This window comes from Amblyomma maculatum, chromosome 1 (assembly GCF_055883805.1).
Source record: "Amblyomma maculatum isolate TAMU_Amacu chromosome 1, ASM5588380v1, whole genome shotgun sequence".
Lineage (NCBI taxonomy): Eukaryota > Metazoa > Arthropoda > Arachnida > Ixodida > Ixodidae > Amblyomma > Amblyomma maculatum.
In genome coordinates, this window is record NC_139344.1 from 196140527 (window position 1) to 196164647 (window position 24121).

The window sequence follows — 24121 nt, forward strand, 5'->3', positions numbered from 1 at the left end:
AGCTGCTTGGGTAGACGACTACTCAGGGAAGCTCTGTCCATGACCCAAGTGGTGCCAATGAACCCCCCGTTCAAACAGAGAAGCCAGGATTGGACAGCCAAGACGACTCCCAAGTAGGTCGCGGGGCAACGACCGGCGCCGCCTCCTCGGCAGCCGCTCTCTGACCAGCGAGGACCGTTCACCTGTGCCCCCCTTTCTCTGCTTTCTTTTCGCGGCCAGCACTCCGCGGCAGCCGCATTCGGTCAATCATGCGCCTTTTTCGCCTGGAAAAGAAGGGCGCGCGTCTGACGCCGGGATTGGGCCCTTTTGAGTGATGGCCAGAATAAGGACGCAAAAAGCTTGCTACAACAGTCCGGACACTGACCTCGAACACAAAGAGACGTCCCCGCCAACGCTGCCTCTCCGAGTAGGGCCGCGGTCCCTGGGGCGTCAAGTGCGCGTCACTCTTACGCGCCGCGGTTACACAACAGCGTCTCACCTTGTCGGTCGCAAAGTAGGCCACAAAGGAAGCGAACGCCTTGGCGGGCGCTACCAAAGTGTGTGTGCCGAGCGTATGCATTCACCAGGAAAGGGAAAACAAATAAGGCGCCTCGTGAAAGTGAGGCCAGTAATATGTAGGCCATCGGAGCTCATCCATACAATACCGAACACTAGCGCCAAAAGAAACAAAAAATGCCCAGACGGCGACACGGAGAAAGCCATTGCCTGAGTTCGCTGCAGTCTCTTTACAGTCCCTGCATCGAAAAGCCGCCGAAAAAGAAGTAAATGGAAACGCTCCCAAGCAGGGCTTCAGGCCACTAAGGATTCTCCAGCAGTAAGGCGAGGTCAGTGGACTCGGTCTGGGCGGGCCGAGTCCAGTGACCTCTTGAACCAGCTAAAGATGCAAAGACCAGACAGGCTCAGTAACCCCTGTTGATGAGCCATACAGGAAATCCAACATATTAGGAAGGGGAGTGGAAGATGTGAAAGAATGAGCATAACAAGAAAGAATAGGCTACAATGGCCATGTCAGAAAATAACCTGGGCTGACTGATTTGCTGCAATGGTGAAGATATGGCTTTTTTTGTAACAAAAACACCAAGCTCCTAAAGCATAGAACCAAGCCATAACCTCTTCCGGACTGAATAGCAGAATAATAATAGTAAAAGTTAAATATTATACATTAGGCTATAAAGACATGACGAATAAGCTCTTTCATCTAATGTTTCCCCAATACGAAAACAACTAATATGGTGGTTATTAATACCTTTTTTGCAGATGGAATAGTATAGTACTTAACACATGCCAGAAAACATTGACACAATGTGAATTGTTTTTATGTAAATACGAGTAGTGGTCACTTTGCCAAATATTTTCGTGACCGTAGCCAACTATACCACAATAAAAAAAGGAAATGCACATGGGATGGTTGGGCTCAATTTCTAGCTACCACTAATTTTTCCATGCACTTAGACTCAAAGCGGATCGACATTACCAAATGGTACTTCTCAGACAGTAGCCACTGCAGACAGAAACAAAATTACGAATACAATGCTTGGGAGGTCTTATTTCAGGAAAGCATACAGCAACTATCAATTCCTCCTGCATATTTCCCACACATTCATTTTGGGCCACACAACACGGCAAATGAAGAAGGTGCTGATTCCCTCCAGTCCTCTGTTTCCTTTGTGCACAATAAAGGCAGTACACCATGTCCTACCTCTGCCAGCAGCCACAAAATTTACAGCGGTGTAAAAGCTAAATACAGCTCGTGTCCATAAACTTGACATTATTCAATTTGGCCCCACCGTAGTGGTGCAGTGATTAGGGCGTTGACTACTGTGTCCAAGGATGCGGGATCGAATCCCGGCCGCTTTTTGATGGTGGCGGTTTTCAGGTAGCAATGAAAGCTTGCGCCGGGTTCCATCGTGTATGTCCGGATACAGAGCAGTAACGGACCATGGCAACAGCTTAAATAAACTTCAGAAACCTCAGCAACGATACAAGATCAAAAGTACAATGCTGGCACTCATTATCAAGCAAAACTACCAAAAAAAAAAATGCGACTATTAGCGTTTAAAACGCACAAATTCAATGGAGCATCTGCTTCAGCAGCAGTAAGAGAAGCCACGTGCTCCCCTAGGTCGACGCTAGCGCCGTTCGCTTCAGTGGTGGCGCTCGCGCCCAATACCCACTGCAGGGTGAAGGCCTCTCCCATATTTCTCCAATTAACCCGGTTCTGTGCTAGCAGCATCCACTTGACCCCTGCGAACTTCTTAACCTCATCCACCCACCTAATTTTCTACTGCCTCCTGCTACGCTTACCTTCCCTTGGAATACAAGTGGTTACTCTTAGCGACCATCGGTTATCCTCTTCGAACTACATTTCCTGCCCATACCCATTTCTTCTTCTTAATATTCTTGAAGGTGCAACCGGGGACACAGACCAAACAAGTACAAAAGTGATTATCGTCTCACTTTTTCATTCTATGTGTTTTGCGCCCTGCTGATCTTTCAAGGAAATTTCAATAACTTTGAAGTGAAGTTCACAAGCTCTATTCCACAAGGTTGACAGCAGAGCCAAAAAAAAAAAATATATGGGACTGTGCTTAAGTCTGCTTAAGAGCAGAAATGTTGAAAGCCGCTTTACAGGCCTGTTTTCACTAACTGTATAGTCATTGTCATCCCATTTGCTACTATCACCATTATCAACAAAATGCAATGTCATTGTCATCCCTATTATACTCATTATCACTGTCACTGACTGCATCGTCCTTTTCATCGCTACTATCATCCTCAGGCTAAACAAGGAGAATTACGATTGGTTTCTCACGAGCCCAGTGTGGCCTAGTGGTTTGTGCGCTTGGCTGGATAGGAAGGATAGTGGTTCAATTCCCAGGGGGGAGGCAGATTTCTTTTCTTAGGTGTCATTTCGTGCAAAAGTTTCCTGAGAACATTTCAGCAGCCCATAAACCTATAAACGCCTTTAAAAAATTATGGGGGACATGTAAGCTCCACTTTTGAAAATATGGTGCGATAGTGTAGGCTACCAAACCAGGTATAAGCCCCGGTTAAACCAAGCCGTATGCACATGCCTGCTTGGCCTAGGGGTAATCTGAATGCAAGAGTCTTGGCAGGCTGATTCTGATATCACCCTCCCATCTGAAAGGAGGCCCAAATTGCAACCCAACGGCCAGCAGTGCGTGGCCATGTCTGCTAACAGCTACTGCCTACCAGCTCCTTTCTCGTAATTTTTCGCTCACAACACTGACGCCAAATTCTCTGGTGAACAAAGCTTTTAACACTGCCGCGCTCAAAATTATGGAGCACACCTAAGCTGTATGACGAGATAGCGTAGGCTACCACCCGACATTTAAAGTCCCGCTTTAAACCAAGATGTATGGATGTACCTGACTGGCCTAGGAGCAGTACGGCTGACTTGGCATCCAAGGGCACTGGAAGGTTGATTCTTATTCCACCCTCCGACCTCAAATGAGCAACCTGATTTGGCAGCTCATCTCAACTTTTTGATATCATGTAGTCTCATTAAGTTGCACAAACCACACAAGAATAAGAGCTCCGCCATGTCAGCTTCCAGCTACGACCGGCCCCACTCTCGCGATTTTTGCTCACAATGCCAGCCAGATTTTCTGCACAACGTGCCCTTGATAGCGTTAAAAATATATACGAACCTCTTGTCTGCACAAGCAACATTCTCTGAGGTACTAATAAGTGGGCTAATAATGTTTCACCCCGAGCAAAAAAAAAAAAAATATTGTGAAAATATATGTTTCTCATAACTTTTCACAAACAAAATTTTGATAATGCCTTGGTGAAGTATGTACAGGGTTGTTGAAAAGTTCTCAGGCCACAGGTTCTGCTTTTGAGCCATGTTCCGGGGCACTTTTACCACCTCAGAACTTCATAATCCATGTAAGGGGTAGAAGTATCACTGGATGATGGCGACTTTATAGGCGCCTTAATTGTGCAACTATTTTTGCTCAAAAGCAGACCCTGTGGCCTGGGGACTTTTGACCAATGCTGTAGGTACAAAAAAACCATAAAAAACAAAATCACTTGCCTCAATGAGGCTGTTGTTGATGAATTCCACGTCTGGTAGAGGAAGCTTCTGTAAGAGCAGCCCAAAGTTATAGTACTGTGGCTGAAGTCGACAAAGGTCCACAGCAACAGCCTCAGCACTAAGGATTTCTCTGTATGTCTCCCTGTACACTTTGGGTACTTCAGCAGAAACAATGCGACGGTTAAGCAGAGGTGCTGCTAGCCACAATGGTAGATCAAGCTTCGCCCCCGGCTTCAGGTCCTCTTCTTTTGAAGACATATTAAGCGACCCTAATAAAATAAATAGGATGATAAAATCACTCTCTGTTCACCAATATGTATTCACAATGAGTTTAAAGCTAAAGAAGAAACATGATAAAAGTATGCTGAATTCAATCTTTAAAAATCAAAGAAAGGTCCACATTCTTGACAAGTGCGCGGCACCTCGCCAGCTTCCTAGAAGGTGTAGGAGATAAATAACAAAGCGCAAAAGCAAGGGACATGGTGAGAGAGTGGCACCAGAGGTGTAATGTCAGCAATCCAGGGATCACAGCAGAGTCTAAAGTAAGGCACTTTTGCCAAGGGAACAAAATGTGCCAGAAAAAAAGACTACAAAAGTAGGAAGCTTTAAAACTCTTCCAAGTTAGAGGGCACAAGAAATATTGTTTTTGTAGAGCTTCAAAAATAAGACACACTGATATGATGCAGATCTGCTCATACAGTCTGGAACAGAATTACAGATTAGAGCATGCATTCCTCTATGTTAACAAAACATTGGTTTTTCTGAAGGTTCACTGCCTATCCTATCTTTTATTTCTTGAAATCTACAGAACCTTTAATCTGAAAGTAGCAGGATATCTAATCTTCTAGCTTCCCTTAAAAAGTGTGATCTAAACAGCAGTAATACTTATGCCAAATGAAAAACGAATCGAAAATAACACAAATTGGCATCAAAGAAAAAAAAATTATGATGGGTTTAGAACTCCCTGAAGTAGAAAAAGCATAGAAATGAGCAAATATTGATTGATATGTATGCACAAGAAAGCTCCAAGATAAATATAGTTGGGGTGTTTGGTTTGAATAAAAAAGAGAATGATGAGTATAGAAAAGGAGAATGACGCCATTCAGTTTGGAGCTCAGTGTTCACTTCTTTAATATAAAGTGAGTGAAAAATGGCTAACTTCAGCTAACCTGGAAACAATTTTTGACAGTTACACTCCCATTTAATGCCTACCTGAGCTGCACTTAGAGTAATGGTGAGCCCACACCTCAGGGGGTTAAGCCAGCATGGTTGTTCAAGTCAGTAACAGACAGTTGCAGACGTTTTCGTTTCGTTTACAGAGGTTTAATGTCCCAAAGTGACTAAGGCTATGAGGTACACCACAATGGAGAACTCCAGGTAATATCAACCGCCTGGTGAACTTTAATGTGCACCGACATCGCACGCCATGTGGCACCTTGCTTTTAACTTCCAACGAAAAACACATTGCAGCCAGTATCAAACCCCCATCCTTGGGATAAGCAGTTGAGTGTCCTAATCACAGAACAATTGCCACAGGGTACCTGCATAAGTAAAACTATGTTAAAGGACACTAAAGATGCCCTTATACATTCCACGTTTGCTCTGGACAGTTTAAGCTGAGCACTTCTATACAATGTTCAGTGCATTATACTTAAGGGTCCGATATTTCTCTTTTATGTTTTTTGTAAGTTCAGCAGACTTATTTGCAGTTTTTATGTCAGAATGAAAGTTTCGGTTTTATTCAGCAAATATTGTTTTAGACATGAATTCCAGACTTTTTTTTTTTTCTTTGCAACTTAATTGGCATTTTTTGTGTGGTCAAAAGTCACCAAACGTCTGTTCAGGCACTTTTATAAACATGAACACTTTATTTGCAGGTAAATAACCTACAAATCCGGGCACTTGGAACTGCTATTATCTAAAAAGTTCCTACCGTCATTAAACAAGTCACACAAATAAACGAGATAGTTGGCAAACAAAATCTCCAGTGGAAGTTTCCTTCTAAAAACTAGGCTGACAAGTTGTCACCCTGGGTTAAAAGGGGGGGGGGGGGAAAGGAGGGAACGCATGGGCTGCATGTTGATGACAGTGGTGGAACTAAGGTTAAACCCTCGCAGTAGCCAGAACACAAGACTCACAGTGCTGATGCACGGTTTCATGTCAGTGTTCTACAGGCAGTTGATAAACTATTACGAAATTAGCTACGGTAAGCGTTTAGACAATGAAGAGGTGGTGCTTCCTGGCTTGAAGGGTGGGTAACCTAGTGGAGCAATGCCTCAAATTTCACAGCTGTGTTGCTTATCTAACTATGCTACTATCACATCACACCCCTGACTTTCTTAATTAGTTCATTTTCAACCTTGAATGAGAGTGCTGATTATGTGTACATATGCATATAATACACATATCGGTTTCTTTCTTCCTGATGTTTTCTCCTTTCTTCAGACTTCTGGGTTTAAGAAACTTTAGAGAGATCAATGGCAAACTATTTATAATGAGAAATATACATAGAAAATCTAAGACGACTTGCGATGCCCAATCTTTCTGGCCTCCCCGCAAACTTTGCACGGCTACTCAGGCGTGGGCTCTGCCCACCTAGCTCCACACAAGTTGACCATGAAATGCAGTGCCATGGTGCTTAAATGGGATAATATCCCCCACCCTCTCTGCACATAAAAGTAAAGGATATAAACAAGAGCTCTCTGCGACATCAGTTTGGAAATTTCGTATTCGTTGAAAATGACGTCAGCACTTTTGCAGTCTCCTTCATATTGCCATCGGATTGCATAACACGGCATAGCACATACACAATAATAACGGTGCAAACATCTCTGTACGCTCTCCCTGGATTATTGCACATCGCACAGCCTGCAAGCATGCGTAAGGCGGACGGGGCGAAGATGGGTCACATAAACAGACCAGATGCCAGACACGAACACGAGAGAATTGCAGACCTGCGCCACGCTCGATGGGCGAAGCGATCATTCAGTTACCCTGCTAAAGCCGTTCACTGGACATGCTAGAAGGACGCTGTACATTTCCGTGCAACAAAAAATGAGGTCTAGCTTTCTGTCCTGGACAGACCATTCCACAATAAATAATAAGACACATAAAAAGAACAAAAATTATGAGGAAACACTCAAGCTCCACCTTAGAGGATATGATGCAATAGCATATGCCACCACCACACATATAATACCCTGCTCTAACCAAGCTGTATGAACCTGCCTGGTGGCCTAGTGGCAACACGAGTGCAAAGGTCTTGGCTGGCTGATTCCGACATCCCCCTCCCATATGAAAGGAGAGGCCTGAGTTGGCAGCTCCTGAGTTGGCACTGGCAGGCGGTAGCTACCAGTGCCATACTCGTGATTTTTCACTCACAACGCCAATGCCGGCAGATGGCTGCCAATGCCGGATTTTAGGTGAACGGGCCCTTTAATGCTATCACGTTAGAATGACGCACCAAACTTTACAGTGACGGCCCTTCATGCTCATATGCAGCTAGTTATGCCTTGAGTGGCAAAGAAACTGAATTTTGTGCACCTTTATTGGTTTAAACTGAAGAGTCCAACCCCTAATTATATACAAGCTCTGACAAACCTTATTTCTAGATTGGCATTTTTAAATAGACAGTAAACAGTATTTACTGCACTCTTCAAGTAATCAGTAAGTATTCACTGGCACTGAGATGTGAGCCTGAAACTAGCGCAATTTTCAATGTACAGTCCACACCCAGTGTACAGCCCACAAGGCTCCACTTCAAGTAAATGAATTTTCTAACAGGCTGTCCAGACCTGATACACAGTCTGAAGGAAAGAGTTATGTAATCTGTACATAAATATGCACGTGTACGCCACTGGTTGATATGATCTGCATTGTGACAGCAAAAGTGTCCATGGTTTCTGAAGAAAAAAAAAAAAAAAACTCATCTCTGTCTTTCAAACTTCTCCAGAGTCTCATCACACACCTGGAAGTCGAATTTAATGAAAACACTGACAATACCTTGACAAAGAATCAACATTGAGGATTCTACCACCCATACGGATACCTGTGCACTGGTTCAAGTTCTTCAAATCTGAGCTACTAACTAGTGTCAGCAAGCATTCCTGCAATCAGTCAGCCATATGATGACAACAGAAGTATGATGCAAACACCACAAAGCTGTAAAAATCTAATTCAGTATTTGCCGCTACATCAAGAAAAAAAAAAGAACTGTACTATCCTTCCCTATCCGTAGGCCATAAAGCACAAATTTACTACCTTTAAACATGTTTGGTTTGGTTTGGTTTGTGGGGTTTAGCGTCCCAAAGAGACTCCGACTATGAGAGACGCCTTAGTGGAGGATTCAGGAAATTTCGACCACCTTGGGTTCTTTAACGTGCACCTTGCACTGACATCGCACAGCACACGGGCACCTTGCTTTTCGCCTCCATCGAAAAGCGGCCGCTGAGGCCAGGATTCGATCCCGCATCCTTGGGAACAGTAGTCGAGCGCCGTAACCACTGCGCCACCCCGGCGGGGCCTTTAAAGATGTAAAGCCTGCAGTGACTGCATTCCAAACTTAAGGTATTTGAAGAGCATGCTACTGCAACTTCTGCTGCGACAAAAGACACTCTAAGGTGAAATAAGCGTGAAACAAGGATAGTCACAGTTCTTCTGGCAAAGTATACTACAAAAATATTAAAACTTACTGCAAGCACAATAAGCGCAAACCCTGAGAAAGACACCCAGTAGCATGTGGGATATTATATGTCATGGCACTAGTTAACATTAAAGTCACTGGTACTCTGGAAGTACTGCAGCTGTTTTCTCTTTGCCGCTGTGACGCTTATTGGCCACTTATTGGAATAGATAGACCACTCGCTCAAGTAGCTGACCCAGCGTGGTACTTCCTCAGATCCTGGAAGGCGTGCTTGATGTGTTTTCAGTATTGCTCAATGTGTTTAAAACACGCATAACCTGGTTTCTTTTGGTTGCAGAGGATTCCAAAGTGTTGCACTTATGCGTCGGTAAGCAAAGCAAAAAAAACCAGCAAAGTGTTGATTGTGATCACGAAAGAAAGACAAAAAACAAACGGCTGTGTTGGTCAATAGCATTCAGGGCTACAAATTCACCCAAACAAAGGAGAATGTGCTGTATGAAATAAGGGCCGTGCGAACTTATCACCTGTGGCACCAGCCACCATTTATCTAACATTTTGCTTACTGGATGCTGCTAACGGGTTTCCATCAGAAGCACATGGTTCTCCCTGTGTTCCTTTTTTGTAAGAGCTGCATTTCCAGAGATCCTGCTTCTTGAGCTTCCTTTCACAGCTGGTCAGTAGCGTTGTCTACCGAAGCTTGCAACTGAATCTGCATTTTGTAAAACCTGCCACTCACATGCCTTCCTTAGTCAGAATGCTCGTACAGTGTTACTGCTTCCGAGGAAATAATTTTTTAAAATATGTGTACCTTTCAGCATACTATATTTGTATATTTATATGCCCTACTGCGGTGGCTCCATCAATATGTAACTTCACTGCTGAACCCAACGACACGAGATGAAATTATGGCCGCGGCGGTCGCTTTCGATGCAGGCGAAAAGGAAAGCACCCGTGTGCTGAACTATGTCAGTGCACGTTAAAGAACCCAGGTGGTAGAAATTTGCGCAGTCCTCCATCACAGTGTCCCCCATAGCCCGAGTCGCTTTGGTATATAAGACCTTGTCAACCAAACCAAACTGCCCCCTCCCCCCCCCCCCCTTCTAACATGCATACACATACAATTAGCAAACAAATATAGGGTAAATGAGGGGCTCACTATGAGATAAATACGAAGGGAGCCAATGGCCAATGACACTAAGGAAAGCGTAGGAGGTTATCATAATAATCCCCTATGCTTTCCTTGGTGTCAGTGGCTGCTGGTTCCCTCCGTGCGTGCATGTGCACATGTGTGGTTGAGTGCGTAGATATCTGAGTATTTTTTTTAGGGTGTGCAAATGCGCTACATGCATATCCATATTTTATGGAAAGTATGCATGGCCTTTTTCATTTTTCTTACTTATTGGCAGGACCGCACTGCTACCAACCAACACATCAAGTTCGTGCTGAACAAAAAGGAAGCTGAAATGCAGTTGCTAGTATTTTCACTTTTTTCTTAGAAACTGTTTACAATTCTTGGTTTTCCAGACCATATTTTGAAATTCAAAGTATTTACCATAAGCGGTTGAGTGTTTTGCTGTGAAACAAAACATTGTCCCTCCATGAAGAAGCTACAGAAGAAAAAGAAATACATAATGGTGCTTGTTTTATTGCTTTTCAGATATCTTTTTCACTTATCACTTGCCTCCAGCCTCTCTGCAGCATTCTAGACCAGACTAGCCTCTGCATGTATTTCAATAGCAACAATAATTTCCCATTATCACAGTTGCCATTCTTATAGGCATTATCACATCAAATTAAGCAGTAGATAGTTAAGATATTCAGTTGTGATAATCACACAAACCTGTGTTTTGTTGTCAGTTTTTGCAAGCTATTTCAACCTCATCTGAAAGCACAGGCATACACAGAATTGGGGGTAGGGGATACACCAATTGGTAAGAGGGAGAGACTGCACAGATTTCATTGCCTATTGTTTTTCGGCTAACCCAACAACTTGAGGAGATGCTACAGTAAAGATTGCCTCCCCCTCTCCCCCCAATATTACCTCCGCCACCTTGCCTTTGTCAATAAGAATTACAAGGATGTTAAAGAGTGACAAGACGCAAATATATATATATAATTAAAAATTAAAGGCGTATGGACAACTATTTTTGGTTGCATGTTCCCATCTTTGCAATGGTGTGTAAGACATAACTGTACATGGATCCCACCGTGGTATAAAGTACAACCACTGAAAAACTTATAATCAACTTTTTCTCTCAAGCTGTTTCGGTTTCAACAGCTCTATGACATCAATGGTCTGTATAAGTCATATGAGGCATGAAAAACTGAGATATAATTGCTGCCTCTTCATTCATTATCCTTCAAGCTCTTGAGGCAGGCTTATGCGCTGCAGTGCACTGAAACAATAAGCAGCTGTTATATCACAGCTTTTTCAGGCCTCGCATGATCTATAAGCACTTTTGAGGCCACAGATGGTTCAGTTTGGTTTGTTGGGTTTAATATCTCAAAGCAACTCTCAGGGTATGAGGGATACCCTAATGGCGGGCTCTGTAGATTTCAACTACCTAGGGCTCTTCAATGTGCACTGGCAATGGACACCACACAGGTACCCTGCTTTCTGTCTACATCGAAAAGCGGCCGCTGGGGCCAGGATTTCTCGTACAGCACAAGGAAGCCTCTCCGACGGAGGCGAAACGGAGAGGCGTCTGTGTGCTGTACGATGTCAGTGCCCGTTAAAGATTCCCAAGTGGTCAAAATTGCTCCGTAGCCCTCCACTACACCTCTTCTTTCTCTCTATCCACTTTCAATCCCCCTTCCTCCCTTCCCTTATGGCACGGTCGGTTGTCCACAGAACAAGTGTGACAGATACTGCGTCTTTCCTTTCCTGTGAACCAATTCTTGGGTTCAGCAGCCGAGCAAGCACCGTAGCCACTGAGCCACCGCGTCAGGGTACCATGCATGGGAGAGATATAAAACAACATGAAAGAGAAATTTGATTACAGATCATTTAGTGGTCATAGGCCAAAAACACGAGGTAATCCATGCATAATAATGCTTTTACGTGTTTACAAAGAAGAAAACATGTACCCAAAAATTAGGCCTCTACACTGGTTTAAATGTGGGGCCTATTTCTGCACAGTAGCTCTGAACTACTTTGGTGTGCAGGAATTGCATTTTACACACGCCAAAAAAGGGCCCTAGCCCCATATCACGCTGCATCTTTTTTTCATGGCAACAGAACCCTCCCATGTATGCTACCTATGAACTTTTAAGAAGCTGTGCTTTTATCTCAAATGCTATGAAACAGTGAGCCATCACATGTGAACTGCAACAAGGCGCTACACACACACTTGCCTTACACTCATGCATACACATGTATTGGTGTTGGAATATGGTATACAGGGCTCAACGTTCTTAGATATAGACAGTTGGAAAACTATGCTGGTGCACTGCGCTGCAAAGTGGGCCCCAACAATCACCGGTCCGGCGTGAGTTGATCGCAAAGTGACCGCAGCGCCCCTCTCCCCCGCTGCGGTAGACGGGTGAGGCCATTGAACTAATGCACAGGTGGAAATTAAAACAAACTACTAACCCTCTTCTTTCAGCAATGCAACAGAAAATAAAATTGCGTTTGCACTTTTAACACACTTTTGTATGCATAGGAAAGCCACCATGTCTACCGACGTGTCTGAAGCTAGGAGGTTGCAGAGGCGGTTCAAGCGTGTTGTCTGCTACCTGAGTGCTTGAGATACGTGTGCAATGGCGGTGGCATTTCATGCGTACAAAGAGGTGTTTAAAAAACACAAGTGCAATTTTATTTTCTGTTGCATTGCTGAAAGAAGAGGGTTAGTAGTTTTTTTTAATTCCTGCTTGTGTATTAGCTCAATGGCATCACCCATTTACTGCGGCAAGGAAGAGGAGCGCTGCGGTCACTTTGTGATCAACTCACGCCGGACTGGCAATCGTTTTGGCCAACTTCGCACCGCGCAGTACTGTCTATATCTAAGAACGTTGACAGGGCTTAACCTTCCAATACGACATCCGCTATGAGGAATGCCGTAACGGACGGTTCTTGTAATTTTGACCATCTGAGGTTCTTTAACGTGCACTCACGTCGCACAATACACGACTGCTTTGCGTTTTGCCTCAATCAAAATGTGGCCACCACAGTCAGGATTGAACCTGCGTCCTCAAGGTCAGCAGGCGAGCATCCTAACCACTAAGCCAATACGACGGAACTATGCAGGTATATTTTTACAGTGACCTCAAATGTGTAAGACTATGACAGGATACCCATACCAATGAGTTTTTTTGTTTTTACGTGAGTGAATATGACTGTGTGCATACAGTGCAAATACGTCCTACGTCACAGTGTGTCCTTCCCTTTACTGGAAGTTAGTGCCTCAATTTTCTCACTTCACTCATCTTTCCACCCTATATTTTTTACTTCATTGTCAGCTTGTGGATGTGTTCTCCTTTTCCCTTGTACAAACGAACTAGTTAAAGGCACAATTTGAGTTTTAATAAAACAAAAGACCATCCAGACACAGAAGAAGAAATTATGAAGGATGACAAGGAATAAGAAATAACTCAGGAATGGGCTTAAAAAGCACATTAATCTGCAGAAAATGTGAGCCTATGACAAATCTCAAAGCTAATCTGAATTCTACACCACCAATCCTGCAGACTCTGATGAACATGGTGGGCTTGCATGAAGAAATGTCTTCATATATGCAAGGGTTTATTACATTCGATGTTGAGGAACCTCCTGCAACTGCCTGCCAAGGAAAAGCAATAGCCTTTACACGAAAGGAACCACAGGATAATTGCAGTGTTGTTAATTGCCGCAATGATTTTCGTGAACCTCGGGGAAGTGAAGGCAATTTTACTGGTATATTGAGGCAAAACTGAAGTCGGTTTGTACTGATAGATTACTGCATACTAATGACAATGACGCTACTTGTACTGACAACAGCACTTTCGTAAGCTAGAACAAAAAAGGAATACAGGGGCTGCTACCAGCAGCCAATTTCACAAGTGAACTGTGGTAAGTCGATAGAGTTTTTTCGCATGAATCCCAGGAGCCTGGCTACATCATCATACACTTCGACATGGTGATTGTATAGCGCTTCTTTACATAAGAGTCTGATTTGAGTTGAGGGTGGAAAAAATCTGAATTCTATTTCCTCAGCAAGAAATGTGTCTTTTCCGGCTAGACAAACACCAATCAAGGTACCCAGAAAGAGCCAAACTGCTGGTCTTTTTCTGCGTTATCCCATGTTCACAAGACAGACCCCTGCAGACCAAATACACTATGCAGATTGTTGCCCTCAACTGACTCAACACAAGCAAGCGTAAAATGCTGCAGCAGAAAAATTGTCACTATCATTTTACTTGCTACGGAGTAATATAAAATTAAAGTCATAGAAAACTGAAAGCTGCAACTTGTTCCAAACACTAGTGACCAATATTTGCTGACCACTTAGTGTACAATTTCTCCCTTTCCTTTTGAGACTTTGAGAGATGCAATTTTAAGACAATATAGGTTTTTCTCATGCGTGCCAAGACGTGTAAACAAAAGTGCCACAATCCCCATGCTATATATTGCAACATGCATAAGTGAATAATAAATAAAAAAGTAATTTGCGATCATAGCTTTACAGTACCAAAAAGCTTCAAATGGCTAACTGAAGGGAAGCGGCAAAAATTTTCAAACTTGTTGGAACCTCGTCGCTCTATCCGCTTAAACCATCCATAATCCCCACTTTCATCGTTTGATATTTAAGAGCACTTGCGAACCAAAGCAGGCGACCGTGACCAAATTCATATTAACGTGTCATACAACTTAATTACGTTGCGCATCGTACTGTTGGTGTACAGCATGTAAGCACTAGATGGTTTGGTTTATGGGGTTTAGCGTACTGAAGTGACTCAGGCTAGTGGGGGCCTCCTGAAATTTCCGACCACTTGGGGTTCTTTAACGTGCACTGCCATTGTACAGCACACCGGTGCCTTGCTTTTCGGCCCCACCGAGGATTCGATCCCGCGCCCTTAGGTTCGTCGTGCATTAGAAGCAAATAGCTACGTTGAACGAACAAGCGGTCTGTAAGGTCGCGTGCTTTCAACGACAACGTAGCCTTGATGCTCAAGCTATGTCGACTATCAAAAGCGAACCGACGTTGCCGCAACTGTAGGCTTCAAGTTCCCATATTTTCACGCAATCGAAATAACGGTATAAGAAAGGGAACACACGCACGTTCATCAAACTGCCTCGACAAAGACACTCTGTCGTGACATCAAGGGTGTCGTGGCAGTAACAAAACCTGTATAATTCGCCTCAAATACGTACCAAGCTTTGGGATGGTAATCTCTATCTTGCAAGGCACCCGCTCATTGGTAGTCAGTATGTCGTCGAGCGAAAAATACTCTCCAAAACACGGTAACCTCCGGCTTCCAGAGGCGGACGACATTTTCAGCTTGCCGCCAAGCCCGCCGGGTGGAGAGTATGCAGGGAAATCCACCGCTGAGATCGAGAGTAGGAGCACGCTCTTTCCGCGCCCTGCGCTTCTTTCGCGAGCATTTCGCGAGCCTTCGGCTGCCTTCAGGAAGTAGTGCGGTGGATCCCTGCGCGTCAACGTGATGTATTTCTGACTCGCAGTACGTCCAACCAGAAAGACCTTGTAAGTCGTCTCCACGATGGTGTTTTCTGTTTGGGGAAGGAAGACCTACCCTTTACTGTTAGCTAGCGCAACGCTTTTGGTTTTTTAGTCGCGGGTCTAGAATCAAATGTGCTCTATTTTCGCAGGCGTAGTATTTCTTAGCTCGCCTCTCGCGCAGCGTTCGACGTCTGGTGCAGAAAAAATGATGTCAGGTTAGAAAGTGGCCGCCGTTCCTTTCTTCCAGACAGAGAAATGCTGACTTTTCTCGATATCTGGTGATCTGCAAGCTACGAACTCAGCCTGGAGCCAAGCATGCCGGCGGTGCTGTTGGATCGGCTGCCCCTGCCAAGCTTGCAAGCGTACACGATCGTCAGCATCTTGCTGCTATCAGGATCTGTTTATTATGCTGTTCAAGTCACCTCACAGTTGGAATGGAAAATCAACGCAACGTTCAACTTCGACTTCACTACGGATATTGATACCACCATGACTGTGGGGAACCTCACTTTCGTGAGTAACCATCAGCTCACGCTTGAACAGTTTCTGTTAGAACATCACTGCATACGGCGGCTTCTGGAGATCGTCTACTTCATGTTTCAAGAACCACTTTGCGTATGGGTGAGTCGCTTTCTTCTGCCTGTCTTTTTTTAGCGCTACCTAGATTAAAGCTTCGTCTAGCGGTTGCCACCTTTGTCAGCAAGGGGATGCCTTGCCAGGGAAGGCGAAGTATCCCTTTCTTTCGCTATTTTATCACCTGCTGTGGATCCTGTTTCAATTAATATGTTGCACGATATTAGCGATAGATGGGCGCTGATCCTCTGTAGCCTTCAGGTAATACGCGGAATCCTTAACCGTCTGTTTACTTTGACCATTTCGTTGAGCTTGTTTGTGTGAGGGATGCTGCTCTTGCCGTCGTCCTAGAACCTTGTCTGCTCGGGCGTAGTTTCATTTAGCTCGAGTAACATGTTGTGTACTATTATTTTTTGTCTCGTATACTTAACTTGCCGACTTCTACACATTCAGTAAGCGCCAATTGGCCTGCTGTAACCTCTTTCGTGGGTAAAGTATTGGATCACCAGCGGCTCGAAAGCGGCGTCTCGGGAAGGGATTTCTCCCAATCCTGGCGTACAGACGACACGCGTTTTTGGCAGTTCATGTGGACTAAACATTCATCACGTAATTGAAATAATTGAACACAGCATCGTGATTAGACAATGATTGTTGCACTGGTTGGATTGGGCCGTTTCGTTTTTCATCTGCTAATCATTTTAAACGATCAAGGAAGAACAGCTAGCTATTACGTAATAGATGAGGCATATTCTGCTCTAGTGGTTAATGCACAATCTTCGTTCAGTGACTCTAGTGTTCGCCGTATTATTCAAGCAGAAATTGCATGCTTTGCTGACTGTTAAGGTGTATTACTATGATTTGTTGTTGCAGCTATTAGCTATTTTTGATTAATGCAACTGGCAGATCTTACTGACAAACATGATACAAGATAAGTTTTATTACCATATTCTGCAAAAATAAGGAATGAGGTCATTGTTTGTGCAGGTCAACAAATTGTCCTTCGGTCATGCGAGAGCCATTCAGTAACACTCCATTTAGCCTCTTCAGTCGGCTGAGCAACATACCTGGCATATTGCAAAACAAATTTAGTGTTTTGACCTGACATTGACCTTACCTCACTTTCTAACTCCCATTTAGCTGCTTCTGGTTAATGCTTCAAGAATAGTACTAATATTGCCGCAAGGTTTGCCCCTTGCATGACAGCTCTCACCAATGTTTAAGACCTTTGAAACGGGCAATTGTAGGTTAAAATTCTCACATATGGCCGCATTTCAGTTCAGATGGTAAGAAAATGTCATTTATTGGCACATAGGACATTCAACACTGCCTTGCAACTCTGCAAGATTGTAGAAACTAAATAGCTGTAAACGTTCTTTGGGGAGCAGAAATGATGTCATGTGACGAGATTTTTGACATAAACTGCATCACACCTCTACGTAACGACTCCACCTGATGCCGGGAAGGCTGAAGGTGGGACCGTTTTTATCTGCAAGCATGCCAGTTTTCTTGTTTCAGTCTTTTACGCTCCTGTGATGCAGTGCAGTCAAAGCTCATATGGCATACACTACATGAGGTCGCAGTAAATGGTAGCTGCTGGGAACATAGAGGATGCTGTAAATAAAACTGTCAATAACCTAGTTTGCTTGGTTATGGTTTCAAGTTTTGGTTTCTTATTGGTATCTAACACATTCAGTAAGACGGGATGCTTTAACTGTTTTTCAGGTGAAGGTTCAGTAGATTGTCTTTTTTTTTTGAGGGGATGGTGATGAAAAGCTTACATAATATTCTTTATACAAGTGCCTTGCATTACCTCAGTACAAAGCTGTGAAGAAGGCTGCCAAGTAAGCATATTGATTGCTCTTAAGAATAAGCTCAAATAACTTCATTCGACAGTTGGAGCACTTGCTTTCTTATATGACCTTTACTTATTTAAGCTCACTCTGGGTGAATGCCTTTATGTATTGCTATAAAAGTTGTTTCAGATTGTGGTCAGGGCTCATACAAAAAAAAAAAAAGTAAAACTGAGTGGTAAAATCATGAAAAACTATTGCAGTTAAATTATCATCCATGGCCCAAATCCACTCAGTAGTCTCTTTACTAGTAAATGCGTCTTATACTTTCCTTATTCAGTGGCACGTTAAGAAAGGTTTGATCTGTATAACCGAACTGCAGTGGTGCCGGAAGCAGGCTGAATGAATTTAGTATTGTTTTATGTGCTGTATCTTAAACAGAAGTGGTTATCTATGGTAGTGCTTGAGGGAATGGCACCTTGTGTCATGATTGCATCTACCTCTTAGGACTTGTATGTTATGGCACTGCCACTCTTTTCTTCATGCTTTTGTTGCTTGCTTTTGGTGATTTTCCAGGGTAAACCAAAATTTTCCTTGAAATACATTCAATTCTTTCTAGATGTAATGTGACTTTGTTACCATGATGAGGTTATGTACTTATTATAGTTGTTTTCCTGCAAATCACCTAGTGAATGGCAATTTTTTTTTTTTTTTCATACACTTAAAGTACACGTCGCTCTGCAGAACTTTATTATGGGTAAAGTGCTTTCACCTGCATAAACAAATATGTATATCAAACTGCTGCCTCAGATCTGAGTAGACAGCAGCATGTCATTTCTACTTGCTCTGTCCTTACCAGTGGCATCTGCTGTGTTTAAGCATTTTTTATCCTCTAATTTTATTAACTCCAAGCTGTCAAGGCTGCCTTCTAGAAAGAAAACTGGGTCTGCATTTGAGTATTGCGACACTGCACCAATGCAACACCAAGTATGTGGTGTGGACAATGTTGTGCCTTTACAACCAGCATCTTTTTAGAACACAATAAGTAGTGACGCATTAGACGCTGCTGAGGGTGGAAGCGTGCACATGTGATAAGCTCATTTCAAATTAAGTGCTTTAAAGGTATACTAAAGGCAGCTTTAAAGGCGACTTTAAGCATTGTGCACACTTTGAAGGCATACTTCTAGGCAGGCGAATTTCAGTGCGTTTTCTACACTTTTTCACTCATTATTTTTTTCTCTAGAAACGCATCAGATACACCTTTTGCACTTGTTGTGCTTTTAGTACAGTTGGCAATATCAGTAGTGAGATCACAGTATCATTTCACAATGAGGAATGAAACCAAATTACTTCTGAAAAGTGACACTTAAATTTGTTTTTGAAGAAGGCTTATTGAAGTGAGATATGTGTGAGAACGGCTTAAGTATATCTGAGTGAGAAATATTGGCATTGCTGATGCTATGCACAGAGAATGGAGTATCAATCTGTCGACCAGTAGAATGCAATATATCGAACATACTATTGGGGAGAACAGTTTCCAGGACATGTGAAAAGCAAATTAGGCGTACGAGCGCCACATTCTTTGGCGATCTTCTGATTTCACTAGCTTATGTCACATTAGAGTCCGGCTTTCAGACTGTCAAGTCTGGCCTCCGTACACTGGCTAACAGATCTATTGGCTTCGATTCCTGGTTATGCATCCTGGAAACATTTGTCCCCAATAGTACATTAGGGCACTAATACAAGCTCATGCAGTACTAGCTCTCACAGTGCCTAGCCTTGGTACCTGGTCTCCACTATTTGTTTTTCCTGGGATGAACATTTAAAACATCCCCTAAGAAGTTTGCTGCACAGCACACAAGTTAAAGTCACTTTCCTGTCCTTTTAACATAAGTGGTTAATCAGAAGTAGGGTCTGCACACATCGTTAAGCCACTGTTGTCAGTCTGGTAATAGTTGTCATAAAAAGTTGAGGAGCTATGTGGAAAATGTACTGGACATGGAAATAAACCGCTTGACAAAGGTACAGAAGTAGTATCTTTAATGGATAGTTCTTTTAGTGCATTGATAAATGTCAACTATGCCTCTCTGAAAGTTTATTTTGTCTTGTGTTATACTGCTCTCTAATAAAATACTGTCTTTTTATGCTTTGCACTAGAAATAAGTGCTTAAGACATTATTGTGGTGCAGGGGATGGTTGGTCATATTGTCGTGGATATATGACGACACAGCATTAAATGCAATATTGGTGCCTTTTGAATGGCCGAGAAGATTTTTTTTCATTTGATTGGTGCGATGGAAAGTGTAGTAACGTTCTTAATTTAATACAGTGGACAAGAGCATACGGCTGGCATCAGTCTGACCGATTATATGCCTCGTGTCGTGTGCTGTTGGGCCGTTGTTGCAGGTGTTTGATAAGAAAGGCATTGTACTTTCTATACTTTTCACGATCCTTGGAGCAACCATTGCTTTAGCTGTGGAGGAACTTAATCTTCAATTTTTGCTCTGCTACGAGCAGAGCCTAGTGGCGATGCCCTTCGACCTTTATGAACATATGGGCCTTTTTAAAAGGTTCATATGTATTGTTGATGAGATGAAAACTGTGTTTGCACAGTTACTCAATCCAAATGATTTATATGCTAACCTTTTACTTTACAGTAGTTGCATAATTGAATAGAATACAGTGCAACCTGTGGCAACTACTACAATGTGCTTTGTTATCTCTTGACTACGGAACCTGGGCTAATGCAGTGGGCTAATGCAAAGCTTTACTCGGAACAGATTGAAGTTGGCCTGCATTGGTAGATTATTGCATTCTAATTACAGAGGCTTCTTTCACAGAAAGTGAGGATTTTATAAGCCAGAAAATACAACGGAACGAAATACAAGTGTCGCCATTACTGGCCATATTCACAAACTGCAGTACGTCACATCAAGGAAGTTGGCACATGGATCCCTAATGCTGTCACAAAGCCATTCTCTTGCCAAATGTGATCACAGAATCATTTTCACTCTTGACAAGGCAAATTTAGATCATGCAGTGAGGAAAAAAAAAAAATGTCCCATTTCTTAACCTAAGTTTTTTAAGCAATGAGTGCATCTTTTGCTGCTGGATAGGGCATAGCCAGAAAGAGCTCTAGGATTGTGATGATTCAGTGGAGCAGTCTTTAATGTCTTCTGAAAAGATAACCAGAGTTCTTTCAATGTCTCGTCTACGGAGATGGGAAAAGCAGTGCCTGAAACCTAGCAGTTTTCTCTTCCTGCCCTTGTGAGAGCCAATTTCTGTCTGTGTTATGCTGCCGTTAGCTTCAGTGGGTTTTTGTCATGTTTTATCTCAGTTAGGGTGACACTCCCGTCTCGAACTCTCATGGCGTGCGAGAAAAAATTAGCAAATTACTTTTTCGCCTTGTGCAGGCTTCGGACAGTAGCGCGAATCCGACAAGAATTGGGGAACGATTCGTGCCGTTTCCCGCATGTTTGCGCGCATCGCAGCCGCGGCTTGCAAAGTCTACTGTCTGGGCTGGGTGCACCTCCGGTGCGTGTGTGTTTGTGTGTGTGTGTGTGGGGGGGGGGGGGGGGGTTGCGCATGCCAGCGTCTGGGCGGCGCGTGCACTGAGTAATCTGCATAGCCCGTAGCCGCGGCTTGGTGCTCTATCGGGCTAGCGCCAACCGGCTCCGCGACGTGAGTGAAAACAAAGCGCTGATGGTGGCCCAAGGTCACCGACGCGATGGCAGCGGTTCCATCTTGAGAAGTAAGTGCACAATACAAATGAGGCGGCGCTGGGCGAGAGGGAGGCGCCACCGAGGCAGCTCATTGTTCTGTTTTGTCCGGAGCGTCTGCTTTCGCCGGGTCCCCGGTCGGCCGAGGACTTTTCTGTATAAATGCGTGTGGCGGCTTCAAGGTGTCTCGTTTCGTCTGGTAATTGCGCCAAAGCCAGCAGGCTGGAACCTTCCGGTGACGCGCGGCACGCGTCATTAAAAGTTGTCAGCTGCTTCGTCGCGCCGCAGGGGCCGAAACTGCGCGTGTTTTTCGAGTCGGCTGCAGTGGCTGGTGCAGTGCTTCCGTGTAGTTCGGGGTTCGGGTGGCTGGTTGCGACGCGGTCTTAGCCACGGGCACCCGTCGGAGTTGCGAGCAATACTTACCGTGCCGTCGTCGCACGTGGGCTTAATTTCCGTGTGTACCGGGAAGTCTGTTGGCGCCTAATGACACGCAGGGGGCCGTGACTAATCATTGGCCAAACTTATGGCTGCCTGCGAACTGAAGAGAATGAAATGGCACAGCACGTAGAATGACGCGTGTTAGAATAATGTCATTAAAATAATTCCATCCGAGCGTCCATCGGAGTAAATTGGGATCGAGAATCGGAGTCCTATTTTCTTGCGTTCTTTCCTTAACTCTGAAAGGCGAGATTTTGGTCGTTGGTATTGTTTTATCTTATGCTGTTTTTCGGAGTGAATGTAGCTTGTTTTCTTTGTTGTGTTCTAATTGTGGTGTGCATTCTCTCCCTGCCTTGCATTACTTTCGTTCTTCTGAGTGCTTTTCTGGCTTCGTAAAGGCGGCAACCTCTTGGGTCGCCCCGCTGTACCCTCTTTGATGCGTAGGTAATAATAATAAATAATTGGTTCGCAGAAAAGGAAAGCCGCAGTATCTGTCACACTTGTTCTGTGGACACCTGAACCGCGCCCTAAGGGAAGGGAGGAAGGTGGGAGCGAAAGCAGAAAGAGAGAAAGGGGTGCCGGTAGTGGAGGGCTCCGGAGTAATTTCGACCACCTGGGGATCTTTAGCGTGCACTGACATCGAACAGCTCACGGGCGCCTCTTCGTTTCGCCTCCATCGAAACGCAGCCGCCGGCGGTCGAGATAGAACCCGGGTACTCCGGCACAGTAGTCGGGCATCATAACCACTGTACCACAGCGGCGGGGCATTGTGCGCAGATCAAATCTCATTTATTTATTTGCGTGTAAACTGCTGTGTGTGGTAGTGCTTGAAGCGGCGGGCAAACTGCAGTACAATACGTCTGCCCGCTTCTGCGAGGCACTGGTTTACAGCGTTGTCGCTACGCTACAGGCTTTCCGATTACCCGATTACCCCTGTACTCAGGGTTGCAGTATTTGCTGGGTCAGCGTTGCGTTGACTTCGAGCTAATCATGCAGGACATTCTGGCAACGAATGCCACAGCAAGGGCGTTACATATGCGATATGTCTGTTGTTGTTCAGCCGAGTAGACTCGAGTTGCGTGACCGGCTGCGATAAGACATCAGTTGACGAATACAACGGGGCTCCTCTCGGACATCGCGATCATTCGCCCAATGTGTCCACAAGCGCCTCTCTGCTTGCTGGATTGGTTCCCAATGTGCAGCTAGAAAACCCCGCTTGTTTTCGCTACAAGCAGGCGGGAGGGAGGGGGGGGGGGGTCCATACGGCATGTAACATGATCAGACAGTCCTCCGCACCGTAACGAGCATGCAATTATCAGTGCTGGCCCCCCAAAAATGCGGCAGATGCGGAGTAACGTGTTTTGGAGCAGATCTTCTAAAATGCCCCTAGAGGCTATTCGCTTTAACGTCACGAAAGTTAAGCGATCGATTTGGTGTGGTGGTGCATGCCAGGCTTGTGTTTTCTTTATCGCCTGTAGCGGTTGACCTGCGAGCGGGATTCGTTTTAAAGACGAGCGTTCTCAAATTTTATATCTGCGCTGGCGGTGTCCATCATTGAGATGATTTATATGGGCCGTCGACTGTTCGCTGACGTTTTACCGTTGTGTTGCTCAGAATAAAAAAATAATCGACTTTTAAAGAAGGCTTTGTGGTTGAACATTGTAGCGAGATAACTACACGAGCGCCTCTACCGATGGCAGAGCGTTAACGGCGCGCAGTGGGGATGACGCACGAAGGTATACCTCGTTTAAATTGTTTAGCGGCCTCTGGACGGAATGTGCTCGTTTGATTGCGGGGGAGCGGCGGGGCGCCTGGGGAGCTTGGTACTTGTCGCTTTGCGTCAACTTAGCGTCCCGCGACAAGCTCGATCGCGATACCGTCTTCGTTTGTTCCGCTCGATGTCGGATTTCGCGCCAGTTGCGAGGGCTTTGAGGCATTACGGCGTCGCCGCAATGACCCATGTTCAGCGTGGGGGCAGTTCAGCGTGGGGGCACAGGCAGCTGTTTGGAAAACAACGTACGACGGCTATTCTTAGCCCTCAGTGACCGTAGCAAGACCTGGCTGTCGGCGGGGCAATGCGCCTGTTGGCCCGAAGCCACCCGGGGGCGCGGCCCACCCCGACGGGTCCGCCGTCGTGCGCTTTCGGTGCATCTCGGCGGCACGGGGTCACGCGGCCGGTCGAAAAGCAGGGTCCAGTGCAGTACTGCACGTTCGAGCTCGCAGGGCAGCAGCGCGCGCGCCGG

At 44.7% G+C, this 24121-nt stretch overlaps 3 protein-coding genes across 4 annotated transcripts in view; 1 reads left to right on the plus strand and 2 right to left on the minus strand.

Moving 5' to 3' along the window:
* The window catches only part of LOC146205326 (DNA replication complex GINS protein PSF3-like), a 49337-nt gene extending 48450 nt beyond the window's left edge, over positions 1–887 (minus strand). The window contains exon 1 of the mRNA XM_084589970.1: positions 365–887. Coding sequence (XP_084446096.1) covers positions 365–559 — 195 coding nt within the window. The 5' untranslated portion in view covers positions 560–887. The remainder of the gene's footprint in view (positions 1–364) is intronic.
* Positions 1–15290, minus strand: part of LOC146205325 (cytoplasmic dynein 2 intermediate chain 2-like) — a 139011-nt gene extending 123721 nt beyond the window's left edge. The window contains exons 1-2 of the mRNA XM_084589969.1: positions 15052–15290; positions 4061–4329 (exon numbers count right to left, since the gene is read on the minus strand). Of these exons, the coding sequence (XP_084446095.1) occupies positions 4061–4329; positions 15052–15172 (390 nt within the window). The 5' untranslated portion in view covers positions 15173–15290. The remainder of the gene's footprint in view (positions 1–4060; positions 4330–15051) is intronic.
* Positions 15243–24121, plus strand: part of LOC146205328 (E3 ubiquitin-protein ligase AMFR-like) — a 92182-nt gene continuing 83303 nt past the window's right edge. The window contains exons 1-2 of one of the 2 annotated variants that reach the window (XM_084589965.1): positions 15243–15382; positions 15606–15979. In XM_084589965.1, coding sequence (XP_084446091.1) covers positions 15674–15979 — 306 coding nt within the window. In that variant the 5' untranslated portion in view covers positions 15243–15382; positions 15606–15673. Of the gene's footprint in view, positions 15383–15406; positions 15980–24121 lie in introns of those variants that run through there. The other variant, XM_084589966.1, reaches the window with a different exon arrangement.